This window comes from Chlamydotis macqueenii, chromosome 3 (genome assembly GCF_036417535.1).
Source record: "Chlamydotis macqueenii isolate bChlMac1 chromosome 3, bChlMac1.mat, whole genome shotgun sequence".
In the NCBI taxonomy this organism is placed as follows: domain Eukaryota; kingdom Metazoa; phylum Chordata; class Aves; order Otidiformes; family Otididae; genus Chlamydotis; species Chlamydotis macqueenii.
In genome coordinates, this window is record NC_141558.1 from 26046717 (window position 1) to 26073920 (window position 27204).

The following is a 27204-nucleotide window of genomic DNA, read 5'->3' on the forward strand; positions in this document are numbered from 1 at the left end:
AACAGAATTAAGATTAAAATGACCAAACTGCTATTGTTTATTACATAATGCACTCACACTTTAACTTAGTTGTAATGAAACATCTTGTGTTGCATTGCAGTCACTAGAAATTCATGCTTCCATTGTTTTTTTTGAATGTGCCATCTGTAAAATAACTTGAAAAACAGCACGATAGACTTTCAGAAGCACAGTGTGGAACTAGTTTTATGTATTACACAAGAAAGCATGATTCTTTAAAGTGCTTTGGTGGTTTTATATAAATATATAAAACCATAATAAAAATATATCTTTAAAAGCTTCAGTAGATTTATTGTGTCATTAAAATAGCAATTAAAGTGTGTATTAATTAATACTGGAATTTACTATCATTGTTGCTGTGTTGCACTTCCAGTGGTCCAATGCTGATTTCAAGGTCTTATTAAGTCTGTGGGTTCTGGTTTGTTTATAAAGGTAAGTATTAACTGAGTTGGATTCAGTAAATAACAATTTTGGAGAAGGCTGATCAAGATTGATTTTGGTGTCTCTGGGTTCTGTATGTTCTACAAACGAACAAAGACCACTAAGTTGTTCAGTGGTCTTTGCAGGGACTCGAGCAGTCTGAGCTCAGAGCAAAGATTTGACGTGTTTAGTGTGAGCTAAATGCAATGAACCCAGATTTCAACAAAATGGAAGACCTGACACTTCATGTATGGCTAACCACATCCCTTCTTCTGCTGAACATTTCTTCCAGTAAGCGTTGGTTGTATGAGGGTTTCTGGGAGAAGACGGGAAAGGAGGAGATCAGGGAAGTGATTATGACTTTTGTGTTAAAATTAATAACTGCAATATTTGATAGTTTTGTAATTTAACTTTTTGATTTGAGGCTTTTCCAAAAGACACTGCTTTCTTTTTGATACTGGACAAGTAAGTATTGCAAGCCATCTGCAAATATTCAAATCTAACCTGGTAAAATACATTGATTTTTATGATTTCTTCTCATTGCAGAGATTCCTCATTAAAGCTTCAAGGTATGGTCTCTTTGCAGGAGCTGTGCAGGTTGACAGAGGTCTTAGATTAGTTCATGGGTAGTGCAATTTTGTTCTTCCCAAGGCAGTTCTGCCAGTTGTTCTTGGTAAGCTGCTATTAAAAAAGAAACAAAACAGAAAGAAAATGATATTTTGGTACAGTTGACTCCAACCTTGGGCAGAATTTTCTTTTTAAAGTACTTACTGGGATTGACACAATGAATGTTTAAAAATGTAGGAAACTGTACCCAGAGCCCAAGTAAACCTTGGCAAACCCATTTGAGGTGAAAATGAGTTCCTAAAAAAGACAGACCAAAGCCAAAGGCAGCAAGACTCTGTACTCCATAATGACAGCTTTTAGTTTGGAGGCTGTGGTTTGTTTTGTTTTTAGTGTCTGCTCCAGATATAAACAGGAGAGCTCCATCAGCAAGCTGAAATGCATGTGTAAAGTCTGGATTTGGGCCTTGCCTAGCGTGCCACCAGATGAAAACAATTAACTGCTTGTGTGCACTTTCTCCCTCTTGCTGAAGTCAGAACAAGACAGAAATCCTGTTACAGCTTTTTGATAGGTGCTGTGTCACTAGGCAGTTGCTTTTTGTACACTCCAGCAGGCTTGTGGGGACTGCACCGCAGCCCAAAAACTAGCCAGAAGGCAGGCAGTACTTACTGCAGCGGCTTTGACACGAAGTAACTGGTCAGCAGTCAATTTATTAATAATTTTTTTTTTTTTTAAATAGTGGAAGGAATATTTGTTTTGGTTTCTCATGCTACAGAGAAATGGATGGTCCAGGCTTGTTGCCTTTATTTGAGACAGTTTCATGTTCCTTCACCCTTGGGTCACTAGTGTCATATCCTTGTGGTCATCTCAGCCAAAGACAGGTGGTATGAATTGCTTATTGAAGGTGTTTGCCTCCATTCATTTGTAAGAGGAAATAAACAGAGCTCAGAGTAGAATCCAACAATCATTTGACAAGAGGTTACAGGAGCTGAAGTCCATCATCAGACCATCTTGCTGCTATCCCCAGAGAAGCGTTGCTGTTCCTCACCTTTCACTGCAAACAGAAATCTGTCTTCACTTTGTGAATCTGTGTAATGAAAGTCTGGATTTTCATTATGTTTGCGTAATATGCGGGGGATATCTGAAAGAAGAGGTGTAGTTTTCAATCTACGCTTACACTATATAGCACTGTATCTCACAGTCTTTTGTTTATGCTCTTTGTTTGAGGCAATTTGAGGTTCTGCTCTGCTGCAGGTAGTTCAGCAGTATATACAATTTAGCGTAGGATGTTTGAGTCTGGCAGTAAGTGCGTTATTCCAGGCTACTAAAAACTTGAGATATGACAACAGCTGCTAGTAGTGTGGAGTAATAGCAGTTGAAGTGTAATTTGTTTTCACACCTGAAAAGATGCTTGGATATTCCCTGCACAAACAGTGACAAGTGGCTACCCTCTCTCTCCTCCAAATCCTAAATGTCTGGTTCACAGCAGCTTTATCATTGAAGGGTGACTTGCATGTCATTCCATCCACCCAAACCTCCAGCAACCTAGACCCCAGTAGTCCCTCTGGTCTCTTGAATGGTTCGTGTGCATGCCATTTTATGAAGTAGTTTATGTATGCTTGTCCTCTCAACAGTATCAGAAAGGTTCCAGGCAATTTTAACTGTATTCTATAGCCAGAAAAGGCTGATGACGTTTGTTATGCTGAAGCACTGCGTGTCCTTGAAAGAATGAGCCTTCCCTTCCCAGCCTCTGTTTGGGTTTTCTCTTACTGTTGCTTTGAGGAGCTTGAATACTGAGTATAATTTTATAAGCAGAATTTTTATTTTTTTTTCTCTTCTACTTTTTCAGTTGCTTTGTAAGTCTTTCGGGAGGTGAGTGTAATGCAAAGAAAAAACACTGCAGTACTCACATGCTGCTTTATTAGCTAAACAGGTAATCAGGGAAAACCAGTTGACCATAGTGGTGTGGTAGATTTAATATTAACCTGTCAGTTACTGCATGTGAGTTCTCTATATTGAAAGTCACAATTCCGTAGTGTTACAAAAGTAGAAAAAAAAAAAAAGCACTCTCTTGCTACCATTGTTAGCGTAGTAACAAGTTTTTCCATCCCTTATGTGTTGCTCCAGGTTTTTTCCACAGCTTCCATATAATTTATGTGTTGAGATTGTTTTTCTGGCTTGCATTCCGTATTTTTGATAATCAGCATATTGTGGGGAAGTGAGTACTGGAAACTTGCATACAGCTGTACTTTCCAGCAAGTGACTTGTTTGTGTCCAGGACGAGCTGATCAGCCTGCTTCTTGTCTAGTATTGGTGCTTTACTAGTGCTGCGTGAACCATTTTTAGCTGATTAGCTACTTAACAGGTTTCACTACTTGATGGTCACGAATTCAACTTTTGAAAATAGAGTAGTGACACCAGGATATTTTTTTTTTTTAAAGTATGTTCTTTAGTGTATCAGTTGATCCTATCTTTGTTCAATGTAAATGTCTACCTCCTACTGGGACTGAAGCATACTACTTATCAGAATTGTGTAGAGCTTTTGTTAATGGAGAATTCACTGCTGTTCTTCTTGACTGCAGAAAATAAAACTACTTGAGTTTTTCAATTGATTTGATAAGAGTGTTTCCAGCATTCAATTTCTGTCAGACACACATCTGTTTCCATGCTTAGGTTGCTGTCAAGATGACAAAACGGACTGATCCTGGCTATCAATAAAGGTTTTGGGTGTTCTCTTCCTCCTGAACCAACTGTGAAATTTTCAGATGCACAATACCTTCCTCTTTTATTCTAAAGTCAGGAATATAATCAGTATTCAACCAGCTTAATGAAAAATGTGAGAGTTTTTTGAAGTGCAAAAGCAGATACCTGGCTTGAGGACAACTTTGTGAGCTGCTTTGCAGGAGCCATCTTATCTTCTGGAGGCTGGAGAGACTCTGTGTTATCACCTCTTGTACAGTTCTTGTGGCAACAGGACAGCCAGTCCTGGGTTCTGCCAGAGCAGAGGACTTTGAGGGGCTCAGCATGTGGCCAGACTGTGCTTTGTACTAACTTAAAGACCAAGGGTTCATGGCAGTCTGGTTGTGAATGTGGAACTTGTTCAGGATATGCCTTTGTCATAGTTCAGCCCCGATTGGGACCAGACTACGCACTCTCTCTCTCGCTCCCCCCACCCTCCGAGAGAACAGGGGGAGATAATATAAGAAAAATGGTTCAAGGCTTGAGATAAGGACAGGGAGAAATCCTTAAAGTTACCATCACGGGCAAAACAGACTCGACTTGGGGAAAACTATTCATTTATTACTACAAACAGCAGGATAATGAGACAGAGAACAAGATCACCTCCTCCCACCCCTCCCTCTTCCCAAGCTTAACATTATCTCTACTACCTTCCCCTGCCCTGAGCAGCACAGGGGGGAAGAAGGAATGGGGGTTGTGGTCAGTTCGTCACGCGTTGTTTTACGCCACTGCTCCACAGTCGGGGGAAGAACTCCTCACATTCCTCCCCTGCTCCGTTGTGGGGTCCCACCCATACGCCACAGTCCTTCATGAAACTGCTCCGGCGTGGGTCATCTCTTCCACGGAGTGCAGTCTCTCCAGAACGGCTGTCCCAGCGGGTACTCCACGGGCCACAGCCTCCTTCAGGCATCCGCCTGCCCCGGCGTGGGGTCCTTCATGGGCTCCAAGGGGATCTCTGCTCCTCCGTGGACCTCCATGGGCTGCAGGGGGACAACCTGCTCCACCATGGGCTGCACCACAGGCTGCAGGGGAATCTTGGCCAGGAGCCACATCACTCCTCCCCCTCCTTCTTCACTGACCTTGGCATCTGCAGCCGTTCCTCACAAGAAAAATTCTTCACAACAGGCTGGCAGACACCTCTCAGAATCTCTTCACATGATCCATCTCATCTCCTCTCCACTTCTTGCAGCCAGGCCGGGCCGAGTTGGGCCCAGTCGGCTGCCCGGCAGGAGGCCAGAGAGTGAGGCCTGCAAGGCCCACGAGGCCTGCGCCTCCCCTTCTGCGCCTCTGCCGCTGATCAGCTTCTTCACATCTTCTCTTCTCTCTCTCTCTCTTTTTTTTTTTTTTTTTTCTCCTGTTTTCCCCTTCTTAAATACGTTATCACAGAGGCGTTATCATGGAATATTCTGCTACCAATTGGCTCGGCCTTGGCCAGCAGCGGGTCCGCCCTAGGCCCGGCTGAGTCCACTGAACAAAGGGGAGCGACTTCTAGCAGTTTCCTACAGGAGCTACCACCTTAGCCCCCCCCTCACTAAATAAAACCACAACAGCCTTTTAACAGTGATGATATTACTCTATTAACACTGAGATATTAAGATATAGCTTATCTTTATACAGAACTTTTCTCCTGGAAAGTAAAGCATCAGTATTGTCTGTGGGAGGAACTCTGTGGCTCCTCAGTGATGTTTCAGAGAAGGGATTTAGCAAGCTTCCCTTGTCATTAATACTGGGAAGTAGACACCTGATGTCCAGTAACCTTTGACAGTTTTTCTCTTCGTGCTGGAGAATGTTGTCTTGACTGAAATCTCTGGATGTGCAGCTGGGGGCAGGGTAACAGCCATACTCAAAATGTTAGCAACGCTCACTGCAGTAGACAAGTCCTGACTGGTAACTTTCCTCACAGTTCACGGATGCACGCGCAGCTTGCAAATAGCACCAAAGCAGCAGCAGCTTGAATTTCAGTTTGTAAACATCCCCGGAATAATGCAGAGACAGGATTTAACTCTTCAAAGTTAGTTTTGTGTCAAACTAAAACTATCTTCTTTTGGTCCTGAAGCAAACTTGAGCAAATTATGAGATTATGCTGCTTCTGTAAGCAGTTTGATCTCTCCCAGTAACTTGCCACTTTTACCCAAACCCCAAATAAATGGGCTGCATTAAACCATTTTGAAGTAGCTCATAGGAAATATGATTATCCTGTATTTCTGGAAGATTAAACAAGGCACTAATGATTAGAAACATGACTCAATTTCTCTGTAGTTTATTGATGACATCATGGACTTCCAGTATGCAACTTAAAACCAAAACAGAATCTAAAGTAACTAACAAAAAGAGTGATTATTTGAATATTGCTGATGATTTTTTTTTCCCATTTAAAAGGGGAGAAAATGGCAAATCTGAAGAGCATTTACATAGTGGATGTTTTTAGAATAACCTACAGTGATTCTGTTTTTTTTTTTTTTTAAATGATGTCTTCAGGAAATTCAGAAATCTGGTTAGTTAGTACTTGAACATCCAAGTTTAAAATTAAGTTACCTATTTACTGCTAGCAAGGTTTCCCCATGGAAGGCTTGTTTCAATAATCTGTTTGGGCAGCTTTTATGCTACCTCTTGTATTCAAGGATGCCTTTGTTTTTGGCAGCATTTTGTTTAGCTTTCATTCTTATTTCGTGCGAATTACACAAAGCTCTTTCAGAGCCAGCCTTTTGCACTTTAAAAAGAGAATGAGTCTGAAATAGTTTTCAATTAGTAGAATACTGTATGTTATGTATAGCTGTACTTAAAAGGAAGAGAATATATATATTCTAGGAAATACATCTTTAAAGATATTCTCTTTCCCATATTTACTAATTAAGCTATTTAAGCAAATATTTTTTTTAAATAGAAAAATAGGCAAGAATGTGTGTTTGGGGTTCGGAGTAGAATTATAGTAGCAGGTATATTACGATCGAAATATTCTGGGTAACTGAAAGCACTGGTTTCCACTTGCCAATGACGACCAGTTTGTTGCTGCAAGTAGGGTGTTTCGTTGTCACTGTGTGGTTTCAGTATGGTGCTTCAGAAATGTGGGTGGGTTTCATGTCTTGACTTTTAATGGTAGGGTGGTTTGAATTCTTTTTCATTTGCCAGAATGATTTAGGGTGATACATAGCCTTTGCACACCTCTGTTGCCTGGAGGAAATTCATTCTCTAGAGGATTTATTAGCGAGATCTTATCGGAATAGACACCTTGTAGTTTATGAGAACAATTTGTCCTCTTAACATACAGGGGTATGATACAGAGGTGTATTTATGTTCTGAAGAGACCGCCTTTGAAACCATGAAAAACACGATGAAAGGAGGTGAAAAGGGAGTGCACTTGATTTACTGGTGAAATATTCAAGGAAAATGGTCTGTTACCAATCAGTTAGGATCATTACTAATGAAGGGAGATGAAAAATGTATTTCCATAGAACATAACTGGTGAGGCAGATGAATAGGTTTCCCCCCCCCAGCATTTCTTATGCATTTACAAAATATCAGTGTTACACGGTCAAAATATCCAAGAAGCCTGGAGTCCTAAATACTGAATTCCTTCTCTCCCTTTGTTTTATTCCAAATATTTTTAAAAGAATGTAAAACTGCGTGCCTTACTCTGTTTCCCACTAATGACTTAAAACATTGACCATTTAAATATTTTTGGATCTCCGCTTCCTCATGTATAAAACACAAGATGAAACCTCCTACCTTACCTGGGTTGTAAAAAGGCAAATTATCATCTGTAAAATTCTGTAAGGAGAACTGATTTTTCTCTCCTAATAGTAGGATATTTGCCAGTAGCCTCTTTTGTCTTAAAGCATGGCCCTATGGTATTGAATCTGTTGAGAATGAGCTAATAAATTAGTGGAGGTTTTTAAGATATTTTTTGAGTACAAGTCTACTACTTCCTTTGTCAAAAAGGATTGAGTTGTAAAAAATGAGGATTAAGATTTGTTTTCAAAGTAGTCTTAGCCTGCGCTCACAGCAGCAGCATTCATTGGCTTTGTTTCTCCATTTGATTTCATGAAAGCATAATCCACAGAGTGTTCTGCTTACAACAGGTGTGTGCAAATGTAGGCTGATACGCACTTCTGGTTGTTACATCCAGTGTTTTGCCATTGATTCAACCAAACTGTGAAGCTGCTTTTGTAAAGATAATGCCACCCATGGTATTCTGTAGACCTGGTGAAAATGTGAGCAGCTCTTCCCCAGAATTGTCATTTTGTTTCTATTTTACTTTGAAGTTCTGTAGATCAAGAATAAATTGAAGGCTAAAAGATTTTAGGTTACAGAAGATATGAGGTGTGAAACAGACACTGGATTTCCCTTACAGCGGTACGTCAGGGTGAGGAAAAGCATCCTGCCATAGGGGAAGATGGGCAGGCAGCAGGAGTTCCCGCAGCTCTGCCTGCCCAGCTTGGCTGCGAGGAGCGTAGGGATGTACAATCTACTGACGGACATTGGCTCCCTCCTCATGCCTATGAGAGGCTATCACAGCGGTTGAATGTATGCCTAGGATGGGGAAGTGATTGTCAGCGTAAGCTGAATGGAAATCTGGCCAGTTTTACTATATTTGTTTCTTAGTTTCTCCTACCTTGAGAGAATAGCTTTTTACTGGTCCTGCAGAATTTGGCAGGCTGGATTTGAAAGGCTGTTGTTTAGGATTAGGGATCAGAGACAAACAAGGATGAGACGTTCCCTTGGAAGAAGTTAAACGCTTCACTGTACCTGTGTTTATTTTTAGAGTGGAATTGCTTTATGACCTCCCTAATGAGCCTAAAAGTTGACAAAGATTTGAACTGTCTCTGGAAATACCCTGAATGTATTGGTGTCACATCAACTATTCTGAAATAAAACAGACCAAAACAACAGCAGACCATTTCAGCGAGTATGCTATTTCCTGATCTGATTAGGATTTCTATCCACCTCGTTAATATTCATAGGAAACAAAGCTTCTGTTTAAGAGTACCCTGTGTTTTCTTATTCAAGGCAAGTGTAAAGAAATGCCAGGAGATAGCCTGCCTTGTGTTTTTTATTGCCAGGAGGAACAGGAGCCACCACCCTGTCATGATTGTTTGTGCTGCTTTTACATTCAATTCACTGATGAACTAAATCAATAATCAACTTGGGTGACCTGAATGATGGAGTTTAGAATAACCAGAAGGCCTGGCTAGTTATCAGTGAACAGTGGTATTGCTGAGTGTCACTGCAGTTCAAAATGTGATTTAACAGCAAATTTCTTACAGAGGCCAATCACACCTTCTATGTGCAATGCAAATAATCCTTTGTTTGGGCTATGATCTTTTCAAGAGTCACAGAAAGGTCTATAATCTTTTCCAACGAGACTCTGAGATATTGTCCTTGTCCATTTTTTAGTCCTTTCAGCCATCCCAAAACCAAAAGCAAATGAAGAATCCCAAGGGGAGCTCCTTTGACAGCCGAAGATGAATCAGTATATCCAGCATGGACAACCGTGTACTATCTCCTTTTCTTTCTCACCATTAGATCTAACAGAGGTTGTGACATCTGGGGTGCTGATAACAAGAAATCTCTGTGTGATCATCACCATTTTGCATTTAAAAGGGAAAAACAGAAGCTCAATTTTTTTAAAATCTGAATCAAATATCTGTTTAAACAATGTGAAAGTCACTGTGTGGTGATTGCCCCACCATAAGCTTGTTGATAATTTTTTTTTGTTAGTTTGTGTTCTCCATCTCTTTGGCTTGTTGAAGCGTGTATGTTAATGTATCTATTGATATGGTGTCAGGCTGCTTTCTGCCGTTCAATTTGTATCACTGTAATGAAATTTAAAGGCAAGTTTAAAAGAAAGCTAGAAGGATGATAAAGATTACCATGAAAAATAATTTCAGTGGAATTAAGGTATACAGGCAACCTAGGCACAACTTGTATATGAAGAAGGCAGGTAGGTTTTTTGGATGTTAATCAGTAATGGGCTTTTTGGAAAAACTGGATTATAAGTACTTTGAAAGTCAGCAGGCCTGAAAATATCAATTTAGTATTGTGCCTTCTATTGGGACCATTCAATAAACAGAACATTTTATTTAATGAATAATGAAAAAGGAGGAAGTGACTTGATAGATTTTGTAACTCAGGACGTGAGTTGAAACAGTCACTAAAGGTCTAAGTGCTCTTGTTTGTTTTCTTAATAGTACAGAGTATAACATTATTACTGTTGTTGATCATGTAATTCTTCTTTGCAATGCTGAAGGTGGGCTTGTTTCCTCGCTCGTGTAAGTCCCTGAAGGCTTCCACTCTTTTCAGCAGCCTTTACTTGCTGTCTATATTGCCCGTTAACTGGCAGAGTGTCTCTCTGGGACTAAAGGTACCTCTCCAGGTAAAAACGGGAAGCCCAGTATTTACAAGATGCAGAAACGCCTTGCAGAACTTGCTAGACAATTTCTGCATGTACATACTTTTGTCATTTTCTTAAAATCTATTAATTGCCTTTTTTTTTTTTCTTTCTGTCATCTCCCTCTCAGGACTCTATTAAGTGGCTTCCTAAGTCTCCTAAACTGTACAGTGGCCACAACGCCAGTGGCTCCCAGGGCTCTCGCTGGGCCTCGTTGAAAGGAAAGGAAAGTTTTCATGGCGGTAACCTGTACAAATTCAGCTCTACTAATGGAAGATGGAGGGAAGGAAGGATCAGTCCTGAGCAAGAAGCGGAGGAGCTGGAGGACCCTGATGAGGACGTAGGTAGTTTCCTTGAAGTCAGGAGGAACAATGTTGTGTGTCTGTCAAGAAATTGCAACCTGCTCAAAGTGCTGTGCTGCTGGGCACTTTGGGTTCACAGGGGGCTGCACTGCCTGTGTTTTCATGTTCTTACTTGTGCAGAGGATTGAGAATCATGTTCAATGTTTTATTCCTTCACTTTGCTTCCAATCGATCCAGCCCTCAAGAGTACAGTGCAACTTGCAGGTTAAGACGAGTAACATGAGCAGTGATGAGATAGACTGATAGAATTTTTATTTTACTCCTGCTTATGTCCCCAGTTACTAACATCCTTCCGTCTCTTTCCAGTGAGCAGGTTGTTAGCAGTGCTTAAACCTCAATGTCCCCCAGGGACCGAGTGGTAGAAGAGTGAGGTTGCAGTGCTGCTCTACTGCATGTTTAGTTTTGGGTCGTGCTCTTTCAGCGTCCTGACATCTAGGAAATCCTGAATGCTGCGGTTTCTCTAACCTGTGCCCACCAGGTGTCTGTCACCTGCGCAGCAGTTTGGCTGTCTCCTTGGTCATAGCCTGGGAAGAGAAGGTTGGGATCGCACTCTTGCAGCCTTTCCCTTTCAGGGCATTGCTGAGCTGTCTTTCCGGCAGATGTCTGCTGGGAGTTGCGGGAGGAACTGGGGCTCCTACTCCTCTGTGAGGACCTCCACTCCCTTCCTAGCCCTTGTGACTGCGGCTGGTTTGGCCCCTCCTTTGGCTCCTGCTCCCAGCCCTTCCTCCGGGCCTTTCTCCCTGGCACCCATGGCACCCCAGCACTGCTGATGAGTCTGGGTTAGTAAGCCCAGCGCCGTTAAAGAGGAATCTCTCTCTCTCAGAAGAAAGAAAATTAATATTTCATGTGAATTAAAAATAATCAAATTCCCTTTTAGTTTTAAGTGAAAATAGGAAGCAATCATGCCTTGCTTGCTTTCCCAGGGGTTGATGATGCTTCTTTCCATCCCAACCAAAAAGAGATTGTGAGAAAGCTCCCATATAGATTAAAAAATAAAGTGTCCAGTGGGGTTCTGCACAGCTGTTCATGATAATGCCACTGCTTTTTATTTCTAATGTTAAACTTCTAAGCTTAGGAAGACATTTATGGAGTTTATTTTCAAAGATGTTGATCTTTGTTTGCTACATCATTTTAGTGCCGACAGAAGATATAAGGATTATGGTAATATGAAGATCTGATTCAACATTACCCATCAAATTTAGGAGCAAAAATCAGCTAAATAGAAATAAAGCACCCGTAAAACATGAACAGAATTTGGACATCATTTCATTTAACCACCTTGCCAAATGTAACTGATAACTGGAAAACATCATTGTGTTTTGCAGTCAAATTAGTCTGAAGCTTTAATTCTTTGGTGGATGTGTTTTAATTGTATATTTCTCTTTTCAAGCCCTTTTGATTTAGCTAAGTGTAGGGTGACATTGTCAGTTCCTCACTACATCTCAGAGTAGCTAGAGCCTAGAGCCAGGCTTCAAAGCAGGCTTGAGGATGCCTCATCTTGGAGGCTCCACTTCCAATGGACCCCTAAGTCACTAAGTTTGCAGGTCTCCACTCACTGCCTTTTGCAGCTAAATAAAGTCAATCCAATTACTTAAACAAAATCTTCTCATAGAGATGCAGATAGATGGAAAATAGAGACTTGCCTTCCCTCTCACACCTGTGTTCCCAAAAATAGAACGTGAGCCTTGAGGAACTAAAAGAAATATTTTATTTTCTGTACAGAAAGCCTTTTCCTTTACCTCATGTGTCATTCCTTGCCCTAGGACAGTGGATTCAGTGCTACTGAGCTGCCAGAGGCTACCCCATGCTCCATCCTTTCCATAGGGTATCGCAGGATTTGGTTGGGTGTATGTCTTACATGTGCTTTTGTGTGCTAGGGGATCTAGGGAAAGGCTACATGAATTCTAGTCCTCTCCTTGTTCCTACAATTTAAACCTCCATGTTGAGGGAAAACCATGCCCAGGGAAGTAATGGCAAACAAAAGGTAGTTGTACACTTACTTACTTTAAAGTTGCAGTTTTGGTTTTGAAACAAATCCTAATGTACAGCAACACGACAGAGAGGAACAAATCCAATTTACCACAGGTAGAGTCTGGGTATCGGATAGGTATTCTCCTTGCTGTCACTGTGTTTACCGTTTTTATCTTTGACCCCCAGGAACCAATTTCCAAGTTTTCCGGCAGCCTTTTTGATACCAACGATAGTGTGAGAGATCAAAGAAATACCAGAACAGCTCTTCAAGAAAAGCACAAGTTTGCAATGAAAGGGACCAACACTAAGGCGCAGCCACCCATCTCTGCAGCTGGCAGCTTCCCCAGTGATAGCAGCTGGTTCCCAGAGGAATCGAGAGCAGTGGATGTGCCACAGCCCCCGCTGAAGGTATAGAACTGCTGCTTGGGCTGGGCTAGCCAATGGAGGGGTCTGCATGTCCGTGGGGAAGTCTGTGTATCCATGGGGAAGTCTGCTTCTTGTGCAAGGCAGTTTATAAAAGGTGCAAAGAAGGTGGGATGTTGCATGGTAGATATGTGGGATGTATCTTTCACAGAGCGTAAGCTGAGGTCTGTCCTTGCTCCCACTGGCTTATGTGGAAAAAGAGTTTTCCCTTAAAAAAAAAAACAAAACAACTTTATTTTGTAGCCATTCGATACTGTCTCATTTTATCTATCCAGCTTTGGAATTGTAAGGTCAAACCAAGAGTGTGTGCTGATGGGCACTCAGATAAGTCTTCACTTAGTCCATGGTTTAGGAGCAGTGGCATGGCGTTACCCTCATGGCATGAGAAAGCATCTGTCCTGTGAAAAGGGATGGGAATGTTCAAGTGAAAATTTGTCAGTGAGAACTGCAAGATTTGGGTGAACTTTATGGAGAAAGCTATACTCTGAACTCAATAGATATATCCTGTCTTGGCATGCTTTGGAACACAAGAGCAGCAAACGTGCTTTTTGAATTGACTCCTGGGATGGCTCAGTACAGATCATGCCCCTGCTGACCACCCATGGGGTGGGAGATGCGGGATGTGGTGGCAGGAAAGGCAGCTCGCCTGGTGTGGTACCCATGCTGGGACCTATCACCAAAGCACTGCTGGTAATCGCAGGCTCGTCAAGTCTTGAGCATGTAGATAATGCTAAGTCTAAGCAACGTTCGGCAGGGTCATTTTCATTTGACTGAAAGGGTATTTTCATACCTTTTTAGGAACTGGGAATTTAAGATGAGTATGTTATATGTGCAAGAGTAACTGCATAAATTTGTGAAATTTCAAAACACAGCTGTGTTGAGATATTCTTAATTATAAAATATAACAAGTTATTCCAGCCTGAATTGTCTTAGCAATATGAAGCAAATCAATGAAAATAAGAACATTTTGCTAATGTGATGAGGTGAAATGCAATTTGCATTCAGGTTCCACTACACTATGGCAAGGTGTTCTTTAATGTGATTGTTGTTTTAGCAATTAGCAAATGATTGTTTACTACCAAGTGTATTATATACTAAAGAAAAAAAAAAAACAACTGAGGGGAATAATTTTTAAATGTAAGCTGTCTTTGGAACTTGAAACTAATTTTATTTGGCCTTTCTTGTGAATTCTGTAAATTAAAAAAATTATCTAAGATTTTGTACTAATTTTTTTGCTGGTATTAGCAGGAAGAGAATAGATTACATAGATTACAATTTATGCTGCTTTTTAAAAAGCTTCCTGATTTTTTAACTTTTATGTCAATGGTTAGAATACTGTCAAATCTTTTGACAGAGTTAACACATACCTACAGAAAACCTGTTTAAAGAAAATAAAATTACAGTAATAGCGCTCAAATTCAGTTATCTGTTCTAGAAAGAGTTGAGAGTAAGCAAATCAGACAGATGAGATTTCAAAGCAAAGGTTTTTCATGAACATGTAAAAAAAATATTTTTTTTTCACTCCTCCTGTGTGCTGGCGTTGTTGCTATTGTGAATGCTTGGTAAATTGGTCAGTTTTATGAAACAACTGATTTAGTCAGCAGCCTTATGACCAGCCTTATATGGTTTAGGCATGACTCTAAAACCTGGAGAAATAATGTTTTCTTGGTGTCGTTGAAGAGCAAAGACTGGTCTTGCATGTGCCAGTGATGAAGCATAGCACCATTTTCCTCTGGGCTGAGCTCTATAGAGGCAAATCTGCTGGTGTACAGAGTAGGAGGTCGATTTTTCATTGCTCATGCAATTAATAGGCAATGTTTTTGATTAATCAGGCCACTTATCCATTATAATTCTTTTCCAGATAACCATTACTGTGTGCAGTCAAATGGGGAGTCTTGGTATTAGCATTGCTGGTGGAAAGGGCTCATCTCCATGTAAAGACAATGATGAGGTGCATTTCATTACTCAAAATTTATCTAGTAATCACTAGAAAGAAACTGATGAGCAGTTCTTTGAAGCTATTGTGTTTTGTTGTTTTCTTTTTGAGATTGTCCTCAGTAAACATGGGTAACTTATTTCCCAAAATAGAAGCTGGCAGTAGATTTTGATGGGGAAGCTCCTGGAGGGATGATTTTGGAGAGAAGACCCGATGTAAACTAATGATTTTTCTAAAGACAGCCCGATGGCTGAAACACCATTGGCTAGTTTCCACGTTATACCTCAATTTGAGGTCACTCCCTTGGCAACCCACGTGCCTCTCCCATCCTATTTGCTCATTGCCAGGAGCTAACCTGGTTTGATAAAAGTATTTCTCACATCTTCTTCTCACTTAATTATCATTTAAATAAATCTTTGTTTCCCAATCTGTCCCCCATGGCACAGGGCAAACCATTAATGACTTTTATTCATTGTTGTATGCATCAGCCATGGAGGCTTTTTTTTTTTTTTCCCTTGCTAACGTGCTAAGACATTTAGGTTTTATTTTAATAGTGGCAACAGAACAACAAGTCTTTAAAATTAATTACTTCCCTTTTGCTTTTTTGCATCTAAGAACAATGGAATAAAACCTGTCAGGTCTGAAACCTGTTTTTTGTGTTACCAGGGGATCGTGATTGCCCGGCTGCCGAAAGATGGTCCAGCAGACTTGGCTGGGGTACAACCAGGAGACAGAGCGGCAGAGGTAGACGGGTTGTTTGTCAACATGGAGTGTGATCTCTTGTTGTTATCTTTAGATGATTCACTCAGAGTTGGGGAATTTGAGATCTAGATCCAGGCTTGCGTTAGCTTTTTAGATACTTCCTAAACAACATCATAAAGAAATTATAATGACATGAAATTGTTCTATTCCTTCTTATTATATTCTGGTTTTCAGATCTTTTTGTTCAAAGTGCTTAACAAAATATTATTCATTTAAATGGCTGTTTTGTAAAGGAAAATAATGGCTTTGGTAAGCAGTTATGTAAGCACAAATGCTTACATTACTTGGTCCAAGCAGCTTTCTTATGACAATGTATTAGAGTTATTAGATGAGTTCATTGCATCTGTTACAAAGAAACAGTTTGTTTCTCCAAGGTAATTTTTGGTTGAGAGAGAACAGCTCAAAGTGACTCTCCTGATGGAGGATTACAGTGCCAAGTGCCAAGGGATAAATGTGTCTCTTGGGCTGCTCCACCTCAAGCCTCATCTTTCCTAGCAGAAACCACTGTCTTGAGCTTCAGAGGTTCCCAAGAGCAGTGGTGATCATGTACAATGTTGTGATATATATTTTTGACCTACTGTTTACTTTCCACCTGCTGAGAGAATGAGAGGAGAGCCTCTATAACATTACTTTGAGATGAAACTGGTCCATAATTTTTCTCTGCTCTTGTTCTCTTAAGCTGTCATTTATACTTGCTTAAATTAATAGTTTTTACTCCAGCATACTCCTTGTTGAATTAAGGTAAGATAGAGCAAGCCATGTTGTATGCCTATTAAATTGCAGGAATAAGGATACAACCTATATCAGCCAAAAACAAATTAATGATAAATTAATCTACTAATTTTGTAAAACTATGCTATAGACTTTGTTAATAGAAGATTTTGTTCTACAATCCATGTATGGAAGTGAGTTTAACATTTAAAAAATGTTAATTATGGATAAAATTCTGTATCGTTTTACCTTTTTATTTTTTGAAAGGATTATCCTGTATTTTAACAGATGTGAGAAACTTTAAATAATTCTTTACGTATTTCACATTACCAGATCATCGGGGGGAAAAAAAAATCAGGATTTTTAGTTGCTATGCCTTTAACTTCTGAGCAGAGTTTCTGGTAAAGTAAATATCTTTAAAAATCAACCACTTTGCTCAGATTCTTCCATGAGGCTCTAATTAGTTCTTATTTTGGGGGCTATTTGAAATATACTAGCTACTCATGTCTCTTCATTTAATGAATAGTGAAACATGTGAAAAAGAGAAGAGATTTCTGTTCCATACTGTTCTGTCCTGCTGCTGTTATCCTACAAATAGTTATGATTTCTCTGTCTCCCACAAGATGGCAGAATCATTCATGTATTTAAAGAATGCAGAAAAAAAAAATCTCTGCTTTTTGTATATGTGGGAGATGAGAGAGAATTAATGCATTCAGGTGTGCTGTAGGAAATAACCAGCATTTTTCTCTTGATACTAGGTGTTACAACTTCTTGAACTGACCGTTTCAACAGTTCAAATATACAGTGTGTTCATCAAAAAAGGCGAGAATTGCAATTTTATTTGCTTTCATTGGGCAACTGTATATAATGAGAGGGCCAGGCATTTGTATGCTAACCTGAGAGGGAGGGAATTGCTTTTCTTAAAGAGCATTCAGAATAAAAATATGTGTTTGTGCCCCTTTTTTTTTTAAAGGCATCCCTCATTTCAGAACCTGACCCCCTTGATGCTGGCCCTACTGAAGCTTCATCCAAGGGCAGCCCCTTCCCGACAGTAAACCACATCATAACAGTAAGTAAGATGGCCCCAGTGAGTAACAACTCATTCTCAGCTAACTACTTGGTGTTGTCTGTCTTTAATGCTGGTAAAGATGGTGAAGACTGACACAAAACTTGTGAGGGGCTGCGTAAGAGGAGTACACGTACCACAGATCAGTGACCCCACCATGCATTTACTTGACTGTCACTGCATCTGGGACATGGCTTCTAGAGGAGCTCAGCTCCTGATTAAGGACCAGTGTAGCAGACCAGAGCTTTTGAAACACTCTGCTTTGGGAACTTTAAGGATGATGTCCATTCCCTCCAGCTTAGATGTTTATTCTGTTGTCTGGACTCCCTCTCCAGCCAATGGAAGGAGCGGCATCTTCAGGGTGCTTCTTTTAGGAGCAAGAGGTTCAGCTGCTACCTGGGGATGACTGTTTTTGTCTTTTAACTTGAGAGGAAACTTGCACAACAGGCTAAGACTGCATGTCCATATTTTAGATGGCTGATGTGAGACGAGATTAAGCCTATCACACATGTCACAGAAGGAAATGACTGAACCTGAAGGGCAGCCTGTAGAAATTTGATTCACGTTTGTGAACTTCTCTAAAGAACTCAACTCTCTGAAGACCTACCCCAATCATGGTCATGTGCCTGCACACCTGAAATTATGGCTTTACTAGGAAGATATGATAAGATCACGGTATCTGAATGATTAAGGTCAAAAAGCATCCTATTTGTGTTAAGTCTGAAGTACCATGAAACAACAACTGTTTCTTCTATCGCAAATGCCAGAGGAATGCTTTGTTTGATTCCTCTTCTTTCAGACTTTTAAAATAATTTTCCAGGGAAACCATTCAGAACCCAGCTAATGGCAAAAATGAAAGTTCATCTATTATATAAAAGACTATAATCAAAGACCACATTAAGTTTTTATTAACAAGTCACATTTTAAAAAATAATGTGACTTGTTAGTTGGCTGAAAAATAAGCAAATAAACCATGCAAATCTGGTTTCTTCTGGTTTCCTATGTGGATTACTATTGAAGAAGGGTTGAGCTGCAGCTTTTATCTATGAGATGGACTAACAAAGGTTTCTCTTCTATTCAGTAGCTTAAAGAAACTTATTTTGAGTCCTCTGGTCTCCAACATCATCTTGTGAAACATTTAGACCAGCTTTATTTTTGCAGTTGAAAATGCTTCCGTCAATTTTATTTTTTTTTTTTTTTCCCAGCTGTACTTGGTAGCTGTTTCTTTTGGTCTTAACCTGCATTGCAGGAAGCACGAGGCTTCCTGTTAGATGAACCACTGTTGAGAGGGTTGATTCACACATTGCTACTGGCCTGGATCTGTTGCAGTAGTGTCCGACTTCTAGTGTTTTCAGCCAAAAAGAGGAAATGACCATTTTTTAATTCTGTATGCCTCTTGGAAAATAATCTCTCCCTTTAAAGCTCTTCAGCTGCACGAGGAGGAGGAAGCAGATTAGACCAAGCTACTTAGCTTAGAGGATGGCGCACAGAGAGAATCAACTGTCTGAATATGTTCCATGTGTCAAAAGTGCAGGTTCTTTCATGGAGAAACATTTGTATTTCTAGTTTTGTTTCTTTCTTTTAAATAAAAATATTTGTGCTGTAGCAAGTTGTGTACATTATTACCTTTAACCTAGAGCAGCATTCATCAATCTTAGGGATTATGGGCTTTTGAGGAGAATCCTGCTAACTCAGGAACTGGTCAGTATCTCAGCTGCTCTTATTCTGGGTTTACTCTGGTGAAGTTCCTCTTATGCCTCAGTAACTATCTTATCTGAAAAATGTTTACAGCCTGGCTTCTTGTGGAGGACATACTTTGCATGTTCAGATAAGCAAGTGGCAGTAGGACCTTAATGCAGAATCTTCTTCTTTGCTAGGAATCTAGGAAGGTTTGTTTCCTTCATATTTCTGACTAGGTCTCAAGAGAAGATGGGTGTGTTTACATCAAGGGAGGGAAGGAGAGAAGCATGGTGCCAAAGAACCCAAAGACTCCTATTATTGTTCCTGAAAAAGCTGAATTATATACTGGATGGTGCTCATCTTCCTTCTCCCTCTCTTCCATGTCATCACTGCTTCCTGCCCTCCAGCAGAGACTCTGTCTTCATCTATTTATTTTTATCAGATTTTAATAAACATCCTCTTTGCACATGCTATCTGTGAAAATATTTTGTTTCTTGCTTGCTAGCCATAGCCCTCTAGCCATCTTGTGCCATCACCCATCCCATCTCTGAGCCTGGTGCTCTGACATTATAAAGGGTGATGCTGCTGTTCTCCATGGGCCTGGTTGCTCTAACTTCTTCCGAAAGGCTCATTTGAATTGTTAACTCATCCAGACAAACTCAATTTCAAACTCTTTGTGCCAGCTTTAAGTTTTCATGAAAGTGTGAATGACCAGTAATTAATTGGACAGACAATGAAAAGTTCTTTCGCTCTGAGTAATTGTTTTGCAAAGAAAAAATGAGAATTGCCCTTGGTTTTAATTATGATTCTTTTATTGAAATGTAGAGGCCCTAGAACTTTAATTACAATTAGATACTTCTTTACATACTGTATTTTATAGACTCGTCTCAGTCAAAAATATACAATCTATTTATTTTTCTTTATATAAAAAAATTAATTGAACTTAAACCAAGTTTTGGATATTAAAATGGTAATTTAAAAATAAGAGTATCTACATAAAGACGTGCATGAAAATATAACAGGTTAGAACCACAACTGATTGGCTACCTACATGCAGATTGTGTGTAAAATATTGCATGTCTAACTGCAAGGGAAAAAAAGAAATTCAGGGATACAAGCATTGACAGTAGTGCCCCATGCTGACTTTAACAGAAGGAACTTTAACTTGGATTCTGGAGTCTTTATTTCCAGTTCTCTATTCTTCTGTCTTCTGCCCTCTGCTCCTTATTTCCTACTCATTCTCTCAAACATAGAATCAACTCTGCACAATCTTTGTCCGTCAAAAATATTTTCATTCAAGCTCTGACTGAAATTCCCAATTGATTTTGTCTGACTGAATGGAGAGTGTGGAGTGGTTTCAGTATCTCCTATCACTTCATTACATGCATCATCATGTCGCCTTCTTTGATCCATTTTGGGGGCTATTAACATCAGGATATTAGCTACTTTGTAATCAATAAGAAATCTCTTAAATATTTAAATCTAGTATTTCACTTTAATTCTTACCATTTTTATTCTGACAAGGTACATTCGTTTTAGAAGTCAGGAGTCCAACTCCTCACTGCTTTGCATCTTGTGCAGGTTTATACACGCTTGCAAAGAAGCCCACATGGAGCCTTGTTGGCTTAGCTAACCCTGTACCGAGCGTGAGAGTTTCAGCAGAGTGTAATCACCCATCTGCCATGTGGTCTCCTCCATTTCATCTGCTGGTTTGATTCCACTTTTATCTAAGTAACTGAGTATTTCTCAGTCAAGATTAAAGATAAAAGGTGCTTGGTATAGGCACTGTATTTACCTCCATAGTGTAGTGGTTAGGGAACTTATTTTGTGAACTTGGGATTAAGTTCCTGCTCCAAACCAATGCTTCTGTTTGCACAGTGTATCTTTTTTGTTCTCTTCCTTTTAAGCAACTTTCTCATAGGACTCGATCAGAATTGACTCACTTCAAACTTTAAATTCTTGGATTTTTCAGAGCTTGTCATTAACAAAACTAAATAGGAAAAACCTTTAAAAATAAAAGTAATTAATGGATCTTTTCAAGATACCCTATTCATATACCTCAAAGTTAAAGAAAAAATATCTACAAAGTAAACTCATCATATAGTAGACAATATCAGCACTGCAGACAGTACAAGCAGAAACTCATACAAGAGACAAGTAGACTCAAGCAAGGCACCTGGAACCACGCTGTAGGACATGGCATACTATCTGAGAATAAAAGAGGAGAAATATTTGAACAACCACACAAATGTTCAGCAGCATCTCCCCTTGGGAAAGGCATCCTCGTGGAGTCTGCAGGAATTCAGCAGGGAAGGAGGCTGTACTGAATTCCTGCAGGCATTCAGGTACAACCGCTGCCTTTCACAGGGGTGATGAGCTTTCTTCAGAATCAAAGGGTTGGTAACTTGGGCCGTGGGTAGCACTGCTTATGAAAGCAGTACCTTTTAACTCTCTTAATGTGATCAAAGCTATGCATTTTATTCAACGTTTTTATAGCATCAGGCCATAAATGATTGCACAGAAAGCACTTAAATGAAAATCTATGTATCAGGTTCCAGTGTCAGGGAAGTCACTATCCAGTGGTACATTAGAAGATGAAAGAAATGGAGCAAGGACAATTTTTGTAAGCAGTTTGAATCATATAAAAGCCTTTTGTGTCCAAGGGCATTGTAGATATCACATGATGGACATTGATCTTTCATTTTTGTCTGCTATGAAATGCGATGGTGAGTTTGACTGAACTCCAACTTTCTCAGCTTGCGCATTGCCCTTGGGAGGCACTGAACTGCCAGAAAGGAAGATCAGAAAAGAGGTTTTCTCTAGATATGACATGCCCAAATGTTGTATGTACTACACACTGGGAGACAGATAAAATGTTCAAGGAGTTCTCTTCCTATCCCAGTAACAGGTGGAGAAAATGCCCCGTTTTAAACATGTCCTCTGAAAGATAACAATCTCTAGAAAATTCCCACAGAGGAAATTTTAGGGAAATCACCTGCAGCAGCACTTGTCTGGTGCATCAAATGTCCGGTAAATCACGCTGAGCTGAATTAGACTTCAGAGCAGATCACCAGGCACCATGTGGGAAGAGCAAGGAGCTCGGGGACGAGGAACGGGCTGGTGCGGTTGCCCCTGCTGGGTAATAAATCCACAAGGAATTAATTAGATCTCTTTCTCCCTCTTTAACTTGTATTTTCTGTATGTTTTCTTTTGAGGAGAAGGTTGCTTTTATCTGTTGTGTCTGTCTTCGGGAGTAAAGCATCACATTGCTTTAATTAAAAAAGCTGAGAGATGCCGGTTTTGTCTGAACTGTGCAGGAGTTGGCCAGCCCATTCTCTGCTGTTCTTGTTGGATACATTTTGGCATCTTCTTTTTAAAACTATTATTTAAAAATCCAACTGTGTAACTTTTTTTTTTCTTTAGGCATGACTACATGGCCTTCTTCACTCCAAATTTGATTTATAGAGTCATAGAATGGTTAGGGTTGGAAAGGACCTTTAAAGGTCATCTAGTCCAACCCCCCTGCAAGAAGCAGGGACATCTTCAACTAGATCAGGTTAGACAGATTTAGACAGTTTATGTTATGAATACACTCATTATCAAATGCAACCTTTTGCATCTAGCAAAGGCGTGTTTTAATTGTTTAGCAAGAACCCTGAATTTCCTATTGTTCAAGTCTAAAATACTATTGCTATCACCAGGAATGACTAAAAAGTAAAACTAAGGATGAAATCAGAAAATGATTCATGAGGTTTATGCAAATCCCTACAAATACACTCAACTGGATGGATTTTTTTTTTTTCCCCCCTCTTTTCACCAGCTGAAGGGTATGAGCCTTAGCACTGCTGTCAGTGAAGATCAGCTGTTAAATCCAGTTTCAACAATATGTGCTATATAGATATAAGGAGCTGAACTAGGCAGGCTTCCTTATTAACGGTGTTTTCTAGCTGGGAAATATTTTCTTTAGAAAGTTATCTGTTTGAACTAGGGTTAAAAGTATGTCTGATTTTCTTCCAAAAGGCCAGTCCAAATCCTTTTTCCCAGCCTCTGTTCTTTCAGCCTCGGGCCTTTCATGTGTCCTATTGCTTTCCGATTCGTAGCCTTTCTCCCCGGCGGCTGGCCTTGCTCTCAGCTCTGCTTTGCCCTGCTGCTGCTGGTTACGCTGTTTGTGTGAAGCTTGTGCTTTAGGCATGGCTCTTGCCTTGAGAGCTTTCTCCTTCTGCTAAGACTGGAATATGGACCTGCGAGGGGGGAGGTCAGGGGAAAAGGAAGGGTTATAAAAAAAGATTATGGGGTTTGTTCTGTTTGGTTTTGGTTTTGGGAAGGTTATAAAAAGACATAATGAACTGTCCTTTATGGACTGTTCTGTAACCTTTTGGACAAACACTTTTATTGGAAGTAGGAAAGGAAGGCATGCATGTATAACTAGAAGTTAAAAATTATTGGATGTTGACCTGTTGGCAGGACATCTCATTTATGGTGCTTTAAGAAGATGTTTTCAACTGAGGCATCATGGCTAGTTGTGGTTTTGTTCCTATCCTGTTTCAATAGGAAAGATTTTTTGCAGCCAACACAGCAGAAAAATTGCCTCAGGTTATTTAGACTGGTTTGTTTTACTGCTTGTTGCAGTGGACTACAAGTCCTGTGTCTGTGCTCCCGTTGAAGGACTCCACCTTTCAATGGAGAGTGGTAATTCCATTAAATGAGAGTGTCTGAAATAATTTGAGTTTTAGCTATGCCTGATTTAAACAAAGATGAAGATTTTTAGTGAATCTTTTTAGTGTCCGAAGTCTTAGTGTTTATGTTGAAAAGGTGTAAGAAAGACACAAACAAGGTAGTGAAAGAAATTCCCATAGCAAACATACTGGTTTTGGTACAGGACGTGTCCTTTGTGAAGTTTACTTTTCAGGCACTGAAAGTAAAATTTCAGGGGAAAAAAGGAAAATAGTAACCTATCTCAAATGATTAATCATACATTTTTCTGAAAAAGTATTCTACATATTTTGACGGTTTGAGATTGACTGGTAGTTTGGGTATTTTAATAATGAGTGCATGATGATGGAAAGTGAGTAGGAGGACTTTGCGATTTCAACAGAAATATTTTAAACAAGTTCAGACACTAGTCAGTAAAAACTAGTGGAATAAAACAATGGAACAACACAGGATCCTGGGTAATTTGTCCTCCTACACCAGGATCAACTTCTTCTGAAGAGTTACTGCTAGAACATGGAAATTCCACATTTTCCTACATGCCTCAGGCAAGGAAATCTCGAGCTCAGCTGCCCGTGCTGGAAAGGTTTTCCATGTTTCCATCCTAAATGTCTGTCTCTTGCCCTCTTGTCTGTGATGGGCAGTGGAAATAGTTTGCTGGTTCTTTGCTGTGACATTTTTTTTCACATGAAATCTGTTCTGTCTTCCCTCAGTCAGGATGCACCAGGAAATGTACACTCAAATACGAATATTAAAGAAAAACTCCAAGAACAAAGCTTGCCTATTTAATAGGGTGAAGCTTCAGTCAGTGAAGATAAGCATGGAAATCTGAAAGCAAGAGTGAAATCCCCCTGGGATTCTGGGAAGAGAATCACTGGGTTTGAGAAAAGGACTGAACATGAGATAATGCAAGTTTAGAGTTGTTGAGTTTTGTTTACTAGTTTTGTTTTTAAAGCACAAAACTGTAAGAGGAAAGGAAGCTGATAAAGCTTAGATTGTGGTTTTCCTGGAGGCAAGGTGAATGGGAAGGCAGTGATGGAGAGCGCTGGTTTTCCAGGGGGTAGTTTCGTGAAGATGGAAAGGCCACTGTGGTTAGAACTATGATGTGTATTTCTTACATTCATTTTTTGGTGCATTTTTTTTGCAGGAGATTGATCGATAACTTTTGATGCTAGGAGAGACTAAGTAGAGGCCTGAATCTCTTTTCATTGAATTAGATCTTGTACAAATGCGTGCTCTGCCACTTAATTGGGTTTGCTCTCAATTTGCAGTTGTGTAGGTGGCACAATCCACAGCCAAGAGTTGTTTTGTCATTGGTACATATGATTCAGCTGTGAGGAAATCAGGGCTTGTCCACATCCCGTCGGGGACGTGGGCACTGAACAGGACTATTGGCCGCAGAGGAAGGAGCAGTGATGGGTTTGGGGACAGCAGTGGTATGGGTTCATGGGGGGTTTCAGAGGGAGAGTGGGCAGGGAGGCATGCAGAAAGCAGAGGGACAGGGAACATGGAGCCTCACCATGGAGGGGGTGTCCTCCAGAGGCTCCGCTGCAGCTCAGGCGCTAGAGGTGTGCAGGCTTTCAGACTGTGGGCGTAGGAGAGAGTGTGTCATCAAGGAAGTGAGATGAGTTTTTGGGAAAGTTGTGAAAGCCTAACTACAGCTTGTGGTGTATTGGACAAACATAGGGAGAGATGCAAAAGAGTATTCATGACAGAATGAGATTTGTTCCTCTAGTAATATTGTTATAATCTCAGATTTATGTTTCTTCCAGATGTAGATAATTAACTAAAAAAAGAAAAAAAAAAAGAACTATTTTTTTTTTGTGATAATTAAAATGAATAGTGGTCTCTAAAATAAGGAGTATTTCAGAGTGCCTAATAAAAAGTCTCCAAAGGCTCTTTGTGCCGAATCAGGACTCTGAGTGTGTATGTTTGGGGGTGGTGGTGGAGTGCAATAACCCACAAGAACTTCATGTTATTTAATTTTTTAGGGTTATGCCTCACCAACAGCTAGATTTCTTTTTTTTTTCCATTTTCCATTTCATTGATTAAATTCACTTTGTGGTTGTAAGATCTAATCCTGTCATAATATTTGGAAGATAATATGCAAGAATCAAATTTCAGAAGTAATGAAATCTCTGAAGAAATGCTTTATTAGAGAACTGGGTTTGATTCCTTGCAAGTGAGATTGCTGGGGAGTACAAACCATGCTGATAAAGAGTATTTCAATAATTGATATTCAAAATGGCTAAGGCTACTCTTCAAAAGAAAAAAGAAGTACTGGTGGCTCTGCTTTCAGGCTCACTAACTCATTGCATGCCTGGTCTTGGGGAAATGTACACGTCTGTTTTCAAGTGGAACCAGTACACACAGAGAGCTCTTCCCCAAGCTTTGAACAAACACCTCAATGAAATGCAAAGCCTGGTCCTGGGTATTTCTGCAGGTAACTTCAGACAGGGCACAGACCTCTGCACCAGTTTTTGAGGTGGCGGCATTGCGATATATGACCCAGTGCATCACCTGTACATATGTGCATTTGCTCTAGGTGGCTGCTGGCTATCGTTAAGAAAGAAACATCTTTCAGCAATAAACAGAGTGAAGAGAAATATCCAGTGCATGGAAAGCTTATAAACAAAAAAATAGCTTAGAAATGCTGTCAGGTGTGCATGGCAGAAGGAAATTTTCCCGTTGTTAGCTTGACCAGTAGTTAGGATCTATATAGGTTATTTAAAGCTTCCAGAAATGTGTCCTATGTGTCCTTCTTAGTCTTAAGCAAAAAGAAAAGACAACAACAACAACAACAACAAAAGCATCAAAGTAGCTGAGAGATAAGAAATACTACCTTTCTTGAAAATTTTCAGGCTATTGGTAAGATGGACATTTTATTTATTACACATTATGGTGTTACCTGCTTGTTAGCTATATCGACTTACTGCTATATCTGTATTCGTTACATGTTAAACTTTTGGGGAAAAGTAGTAGAAAATAGAATTACTTTGTGCATCAGAGTTAAATTTTTAGTAATCCATTCATTGTTACAAACCATTACTGATACATTCTTTGGCTATACATAAAGAACCTGACATTCTTCACTTTTCTTAATTACAGCATTTAAATTAATTTAAAAACATTAAAATGTAGTTCTTAAAGAACACCAAGTTCTTGGCCAAGAAATGTATATGAATCAAATCCATGTATGCATATTTATTAACCAACAAATTTACACATTGGTATTTTGTCTTAATGTTTCCCTTAAATACACTTTGTCAGTAAAAAAGCCAAAATACGTCATTTTTCAAAGCTCAATAATTTATATGCTTTATGGTCCTTAATTAACCCTTTATTGCTTTCAGGTGCAAGAATGTAATCAATAATGAAGTTAAATAAAAGTAGATGCATATTTTTCGTATTTACTCATCTGTATTCTTTAAAGATCTTTTTATCTTTTTTTTTT

The 27204-nt window shown here is 39.7% G+C and overlaps 1 protein-coding gene across 1 annotated transcript in view; it reads left to right on the forward strand.

The window, feature by feature from the left end:
- LRRC1 (leucine rich repeat containing 1) overlaps positions 1 to 27204 on the forward strand; it is a 104122-nt gene that overhangs the window by 76059 nt on the left and 859 nt on the right. The window contains exons 15-19 of the mRNA XM_086744380.1: positions 10260 to 10469; positions 12649 to 12870; positions 14747 to 14836; positions 15488 to 15565; positions 17268 to 17363. Coding sequence (XP_086600506.1) covers positions 10260 to 10469; positions 12649 to 12870; positions 14747 to 14836; positions 15488 to 15565; positions 17268 to 17363 — 696 coding nt within the window. The remainder of the gene's footprint in view (positions 1 to 10259; positions 10470 to 12648; positions 12871 to 14746; positions 14837 to 15487; positions 15566 to 17267; positions 17364 to 27204) is intronic.